The sequence below is a fragment of the Pleuronectes platessa genome, chromosome 4, assembly GCF_947347685.1.
Source record: "Pleuronectes platessa chromosome 4, fPlePla1.1, whole genome shotgun sequence".
NCBI classification, from domain to species: domain Eukaryota; kingdom Metazoa; phylum Chordata; class Actinopteri; order Pleuronectiformes; family Pleuronectidae; genus Pleuronectes; species Pleuronectes platessa.
Window position 1 is genome coordinate 27,730,460 of NC_070629.1, and position 8,061 is coordinate 27,738,520.

An 8,061-nucleotide genomic window follows, 5' to 3' on the forward strand; every position below is an offset into this window, starting at 1 on the left:
ATTGGCTCTTGAAGTGCCCAGGTCATGTCAGTGGTCTTCTGTCTGTGGTTCAGAGTGAAGAAAACTCTCTGTTTACTTGTTTACCTCATTAAACAGAGGCCACGCCCACAAACCCGACCTGTTTGCTGTTTTGTTTTATGACATCATCGTTTGACAGGAAGCTGTGACACGTTATTTTCTATTAAAGACTAAGTGAGTCACTGAGCTGCGACTGTGCGCGGGGTCATGTGCACGGTGACTTTATTTGGACTGAGGGAGGCTGGTCTTCTGCTTGTACACTGCAAAAACTAAAATCAACAAGACCTTTAATCATTAGTGAAGTTATTTAAATCATGTTTTTATGCAAAGAAACACAAGAAAAGTAGTTATTTAATGGAAGAAATCGATGTTTTATCCTGTTTGTTTATTCTGTAAAGTTTTTCAAAAGTTTATTTGGACTTTGAGGTGGAGGGTTCCTGAAGCTCCAGACCCTCCCAGCACTTTCCACACACTGCACCGCCTCACCCTGTGGGAAGCTGGGCCCAGTATAAAACCTTCCGCCAGGAGAAAATAGACCAGTTCACATGAGAGTGTCAGAAACTTCGTGTCCACTGGGGAGCGTGTTGTTGGATCAGCAGGAGTCTGGTGCGTAACGGTGATGCGCCTCATCCAACAGAGACAAACAGGCGCAGGGAGTTTGTGATTCCACAGAAAAGGGGAAAGTTTGAGTTGAAGGTTTGTTTTGTTAGAATAAAGAAAGAGAAGAACTTGTTTTCCTGCTGGTGTTGAACTCATGGCAGAGGGAGACTTCTACACGCTGGGGAACCGACAGAGGTTTCCCCGGGATCCGTTTGGAGAGTCACCGTTCCGGGAGCAGTCTCCGTTCCGGGAGCAGCTCGCCTCCCGGTTCATGGAGGATGACTTCGGGATCCCTCCGTTCCCCGAGGACCTGGGGATGGACTGGCCGGGCTGGGCTCGACCGGGCCGGCTCAGCACCCGCCTGGGCTCGTCGCCCTTCAGCTCCACGTTACGCTCCGGTTTCCCCGTGCGTCATTCCAGCGGAGGCCCCGCGGTCTATACGAGCCGGTACGGAGAGGCCTCCCCGCGGAGCTCCCCCACCGGCACGGGCACGGTCGCTCCGGGGGCCGGCAGCCCCGGGGGGGAGCCGTGGAAAGTGTGCGTGAACGTGCACAGCTTCAAACCAGAGGAATTAAACGTGAAAACGAGGGATGGGTTCGTGGAAGTGTCAGGTGAGTTGATCCCGTGACTTTGATCTTCAGGAGGCGTCGGTGATTAAAGTCTGGAGCTCGGAGTCAAACTGAGAAAGACTTTATTTATAGAACTGTGTGAAAAACACCTGCTGCTCAAAGTCCCTTTAAAACTGCTGTTAAACTGAGACTCTGAGGTCACAGCCTCAGACTGGAGAGTTCACACTATATACTATATAGTTTATAGAAAATGAGTCTATAAGTAAATGCACATGGTTTGTTTTTATAAGATCTTTCAATATCTTTAACCATGACCTTCTAGGCCTGGATGGATGAAACCATATCAGTATCGTTGTTTACGATATGAAAACTTTGAATCAACTTTATAAACGATGCAGAAGAGATTCGCATTTATTTAAACTACAAAACACTGAGGTCAAAGTTGAGGTTTATATTATTTTTATTGACTTCATAGAAAATAGAGATAGTTTGTTTGATGTTCTGCTACAGTTCTTTAGTCTCGGTATCTTTATATATATATATATATAGAGAGAGAGAGAGAGAGAGAGATAGCCTGAATTGTTTTCTCTATATATAAATAGGCCTATTTTATACACATATCGTTTCACCATGTATTTCAGCACTGTGAAAACTGAATAGACAGAATAAACAGTGCAGAGAGGATATGCATTTATATTTTCATTTAACTTAACAAGAAATACGTTTTATTTTCTTAATTCAAGCTCTATATATCCGTCTATATTTATGTTTTCTTTTTATTAATGGTTATTTACTGTAAAGTTAATGGTTAAACTGTTAAATATCAACCCTCTATTACAATTCATTGTCATAAGAATTTGATACCGACATCTTTGGAATCACTGCCAGTTTTTTATAACACATTAATTACAATCAGAAATGATTCACTAAAGCTCTTCATTAACTTCCACCTATCCCTTCAGTACCTTCTGTATTTTTATGTAATGTTAAATCAAATAGTCAGATTCGGAGTAAACGTATTAAACAGGATAAGATAAAGCATCATGTGAGAGAAAAGATCCTCATTAATCCAAGTAAAATACTTTTAAAATCACCACAGAGTTTAAAACAGTCTTCAGAGAGCAGCCTCTCTTTCACGTGAAGCTGTGAGATGAAACCCTCTGTGGTGTCACGTGCTCTCGAACGCGTCTCGATGTGGACGAGCTGGACGGATCCCGGGGCCGGGGCCGGTTGGCAGGCAGATCCTCAAGCTTAGACACCTGTTTCAAATTCCAGGAGAATCATTCCCTCAGACGTCCATGGGCTCGATTTAGATTTAAGGCCAGGCCCGTGACAACAGGCTCTGTTTACAATAAGAGGAGTCGCCCGCCGGTCATTAAACACCCAGCAGAATGTTCTGGAAATAGGACGCGACCCGGCGACCCGGGTGCAGCGAGCTCCCTTCAGGGGCCGGTGTCACATCCGAACTCGGCCTCTTATCCTGGGAGTAGGTTGTAGAAACTGCTTCCTCACGGCTCCACATTCCTCGGTGCTTTGAAAGCCGAGGCGCAGGGATCCCCGGGGCTGTGGAGGGCACAGAGGACGCAGGGTTTTTTATAAACACATCGTTGGTATGCCAGTTGTGTGGTTCAGTCAGCGCCATGTTGAGCCGGCCGGCCGCGGAGACTCGACCCTTGTTTCTAAAAGTGTGACAGGGAGCGTGACAGCAGCTCGATGGAGCCGCTCGGCACACGAACCCACAGAGAAACATTCAGCCGTGTTGTTGACTGCTTACTGAGAGATGGTTCAATCTACTGGGACCATCGGCGTGCGACTGGATCGTCCCTGAAAATAACAAATAGTGAAACACAACCAGGACACTTTGAGTTTTAAACATCTGAAGACGACGTGTCCAAGCTGAAATGGGTCAAGTTCCTCTCTAAGGCCAGAATCCTTTCAGATGACCCTCAGCTTTAGTCGTGAATCAACAAGAACATTCTCACTCCTTTTTTAACGTAAATGTTCCCCTACGTTTTAGAATAAATATATTTTACTGGCTTACGATTTACAAAACATCTCCGTTTAGACGAGAACACAACAACACCTGCAAATACACAAACTAGCATCTTTTGCTTTGACATTTGCTGCATGTCCTGGTTTCACAATCCCTTCATGTGACATACAGCTTTAGACGTTGTGTTGTTGCGTTGACTCAAGCGTCAGGTAGCTACTAGCTAACTTTAGGTTTGTGTTACGTGCTGACAGAGCCACGTGGAGAGTGTGTTGCCACCGGAGTTAACCGTAATGTTAGCTAGGCTGAGTCAGGATAATAAACGTGAGGTTCTTTCCTCTGATAGTTGAAGCTGTGACTCTCATAGAGAAGAAAGAAGGAAACATTCTCCACACTCACAGTCTCTCAAACCTCAAACTCATTTAAATCAAGCTGCTGTTTAAAGGTGATAAATCTTCATATCGTTGCTTTAACTGAACCGAATGTTTTGAATCAGATAAGTAACGACCGCTGTTAAAGCTGGACTCTGATTGGAGGAAGCGGAGGACACGCCTCTCCCCTCGTCACAGTGACAAATACCAGAGAAGCTTCACGACCCGTCTGCTCATCTGAAAACTCCAGGTCCGTCCTTGAGACTCGAACAGACAGAACAGCTCATCCATCACGATGAGCCCCCCCCCCCCCCCCCCCCCCCCCCCCCCTCCTTCCAGAACACACAGTATTACACAGAGCATCTGGAATTTGGCATCTGTGTCGTAAGAGATCTGAAGAGAAGGAGCGGCCTCGTCTCCCTGATCTCTAACTGAACCTCCGTTATTCACCGAACATCCGAGGGAGCAGATCATGATCAGGTTTTCATTTTGATCTCATGACTTCACCGGTGATCTTAGCTGCGTCCTCCCTGGAGCTCTGGTGGAGTCCAGCTCTGTCCGGCAGGCAGGGATGTCACTGGGGGGTGGGGGTGGGGGGGGCAGGCCATGCTGCCGGCGGTGGGGTTGACATTTAACAGCAGCGGAGCAGCTGCGAGCGAGTCCGAGAGATGGAACGACCATAAACAGAGCCCGAGGGAGACGGGGGAGACAGGTGGGGGAGGGGGGGGGGGGGGGGGGGGGGGGTGTTTCCAGGGAGAACTGCCTCGGATCAGAGTGTTTCTGCAGGAGAAGCACTGAGGGGAATAAAGCTTAATCATTTCAACATGTTCATAGCAACACACACCCTTCAAGGCTCGATGTGAAAACACTGCTGAGGTTGAGCAACAGGGACGAGTGGGACACAGTTTGTTTTTCACTCGTCAATATCGATAATAATCACGATGAATAATTTTTCTTTTAGTTTAAACACATTTTTGCTCCTGAGTGAAGGTTCTGCTTCTGAACTCTTCTTAATGAGCAGAGACAAACACTACATAAACAGATTTTTAGACTTCAGCTCAATGAATGATGTGTTATTCCTCCTTTATAATAATGCATGAGCCATAACATGGTATATTAACACAGTTGATAACTTTAATGTGTAAGTGTCACCCATTTTAAAGTTGGTAAACATTGTTTTGTCATGCTGTATATTGCTATTGATGAAACTGATATTCAGATAATTAATGATAATGTTGTATTACTCAGCCATAATTCCAGAAGTCATAGTTGTAGATATACAATACATTATCAATGTTTATATATGATTAAAGTATTTGTACAATGTCAAACTTCATCATGTCACGTAAAGTTCCTGACTCTCTTATTAACTTTGTGTTTTTTGTTTCCAAACAGGGAAACATGAAGAGAAGCAGGAAGAAGGAGGAATCGTGACAAAGAATTTCACAAAGAAGATACAGTGAGTATCCTCTGAAGTTATGAGTTATCATCTGTGTACGACCACATTCCAGATCTAATAATAAGGGTTATAAATAAAACTTGAATTTAAAGGAGGCAGTGTTTTTCTCCTCTCGTGTGTTCGGGCTTTATAACTTTGCAGAACTTTTAACAGCCTCAAAAAACCTTTGTAACACACAAGAGGAAAAAGACTGAAAAACAACGATATGTCTGCTCTAAAATTTGGAATTAACTTAAATTGGAAGAAAAACATGTGAATTCACAAAGACCAGAATCAAGTGAACTCACTTAACAGAACTAATTTATCTCTAAAGATTGTTGAAGTCAATACTGCGTCTACATCTCTCACTTTAAAGAGATTCGATCAGCAGCTTCAGACTCGTCTCACTCGTCCAATCAAAACCTGTCGGCCACAGAAAGTAACCACTGGAGAAACTTTAACTTTCTAACACCAGAATCCAGGAGGAGATGAGTTCAGTTCTGGTCTCGTTAAGTCGCCCGAGCCCCACGGGCCGGAGAAGTTTCCACAGAACTTCCCCGACTCTTCCCTCCTCCTCCTCCTCCGCCCGCTCTAATTGGGCAGTGGGAGGACTTCAAACAGCCGCTTAATCGCTGGTGTGAATCGCCGTCTCACTGGTGCGTCACTCATTTCCTATTGGCTAGTTAGTCGGCACCGCGCTGGTCATATCACAATCCTTTTAATTGGGAAGGCTCCGGATGAGGCCGGTGCTCCTGAGCAAAGCAAAACCTAAAACCACAGACAGAGTAAAGAGGAAGGGGGGGGGGGGGGGGGGTGGAGGGAGGGGTCATGTATAAATAACTGCCCTCAATACACAAATCCACCGACTATGAGAGAGAGAGATAAAGAGTGTAGGAGCAGGCATTGTTTTCCATGGGTGATGTGGCCGAGCTTTGTTTTCTATTCTGTTTTTTGCAGATATCAGCAATAAACTTTATCTGTTTGTCACTTTATAAAGAATAATTTAGGTTCAGATTTATTAGGTTTAGTTTTACATTGATAATAATCTCAATAATGCATAACGCACACACACATGTTTACTTATAAGGTGTGTGTGTATATAAATCACAAATACCTTCAGCACCTTATGAATAAATGTTCCCACCACAGCAACAACAGGTTCAACAGCAGCAGAGGAAACAGAGGATTCAGGGGAAAGTTTGTAGATTCTGCTGAAAAGTCCAAAGTTAATAATAAAAAGCAGGTTCCAGTGTTTATGTTGAGCTCAAACTGAGAAATATGTCATTTATTAACCAAATATGTTGATGATAAATCAGTTTTGGGGTCAAAGTGTAACTTCTCTGACCCAAGGTCACGTCGCTCGTCTGCAGGTCTGTGGTTTGTGGTGTCGTGTGTGTGACGGGAACACACACACATATACACACACACACACCCACACACACACACAGACTCATACACCCTGTCCTCACTGTCCTGTCTGTCTTGGCCTGACCGTCTCTGCAGGGAAAAACATATTGGACAGTGTTTTGGCCGCCGTGCAAAATCGATGTCTCAGATAAAATGTGCGCTGGCGAGAGGTAAATAAAGTCCCCGAGCCGAACTGATAAGGTTCCTGCTGGAGGCCCAGGTAATGGGGCGGCTGAGGGATTTGACTTTGTCACAAGGAGCAACTTCGCTTCGCAGCAATTGGCTCCTTGAAGGAAGGGGGAAGGGGGAAGGGGGAGGGTGTGTGTGTCTGTGTGTGTGTGTTAAAAACATTCTAGATGAATACTGACTTACACCAACTTCCAGTAATAGCTTAAGATTTATTCTAGATTGAAGAGTGCATTATTATTATTAGCTGTACTAGCTCATGGCTCATGGACTGTAAATAAAGATGACGACATGACACAGCTCCCAAAAGGGAAAGCAAATCATCTGCATCGCCCCCTGGTGGCTGGCTGGAGTTTAGGTTAAAAACACCTCCTCCTCCATGTTAGCAGATGGGACTTCTACTGACCCTACCTCACCCTGTGGCTTCGATATGACCATACCTCTTTGGATGTATTGTATTGGTCTTGTTTTATCTAAATTGGATTCACTATAATCCTTGAGTTCTATTTCTAATATTGCTACAGCTTTTATTTGTGTAACAGCCCCCCCCCCCCCCCATCTATTCCTACTACAGCACATCTAGCTATTTTAGGATTGGGGGGGGGATCACTACTTGATTTTTCTGTCCCAAGTGATTCCTCCTTTTTCCCCCTCTCTTCTTCTTGACCTTGGGTCTGAAGGTCGTTGCTTACGGGGACATTTAGAACTCAGTGAGTTGTGTACGTGATATCTGACCACACACACGAGGACCTGACCCCCCCCCCCCCCCCCCCCGGTGTGTCAGGGTGAGGGTTTCAGTCCCATTTGATTTGTGCCTCTCAGTGGAGTGGGAAACCAGTGGCGAGTCGGCTCTAATTAAATGTGGGGTAGACCCACAGTCTCCTGCTCTGAGCAGCCTGGTGTTTATATTAACTCCACAAGACACTTGGCTGCTCACACAGAAAACCCACTGTAGCCATATTTGGTCACGTTGTCTAACAAGGAACTGTGCATGTGTGTGTATGTGCGTGCGTGTGTGTGTATGTGTATGTGTGTGGACTCATTGCAATTCTTCATATGTATTTTTCTTTTTTAACTAAGCTCAATATGAACTTGAAAATCAAATAACAATCTCTAATTTTAGATCATAGAGTATCCTGGGTTCTAACGTGTATATTCTTCATAGTCTAAACAAAGATGGTCGACACATTCTGCCACTATTCAGAGATGCAGCTAAAATATCCCAGGGATACTAACGCCGCCATCTTGGGTATTGTGAGCCACAGTCTGCACAGTAGCAATCGGGGGGGGGGGGGGGGGGGGGGGAGATATCACCCATTACATGATGCTCTGAGTTTTTAATGCTTCAAATAACTTATTCAAATTTCAAAAACGTATCAGAAACATGAAGACTGGAACAAACATGTCAGAAAAACATTTTTGAGGAAAAATTTATTTAACAAGTACTTTATTTATTTATTTATTTTAGTCCATATCCAATAA

The 8,061-nt window shown here is 44.6% G+C and overlaps 1 protein-coding gene across 1 annotated transcript; it reads left to right on the forward strand.

Annotated features, from left to right (window-relative positions):
• Positions 1–474: 474 nt before the first annotated feature.
• On the forward strand, positions 475–5,007 carry hspb8 (heat shock protein b8; the record flags this gene model as incomplete). The annotated part of the gene is given in 2 exon segments (XM_053420878.1): positions 475–1,229; positions 4,944–5,007. Coding segments are annotated over 2 exon segments (521 nt in total), but the record flags the coding sequence as incomplete, so codon positions are not given.
• Between the last annotated feature and the right edge of the window lie 3,054 nt (positions 5,008–8,061).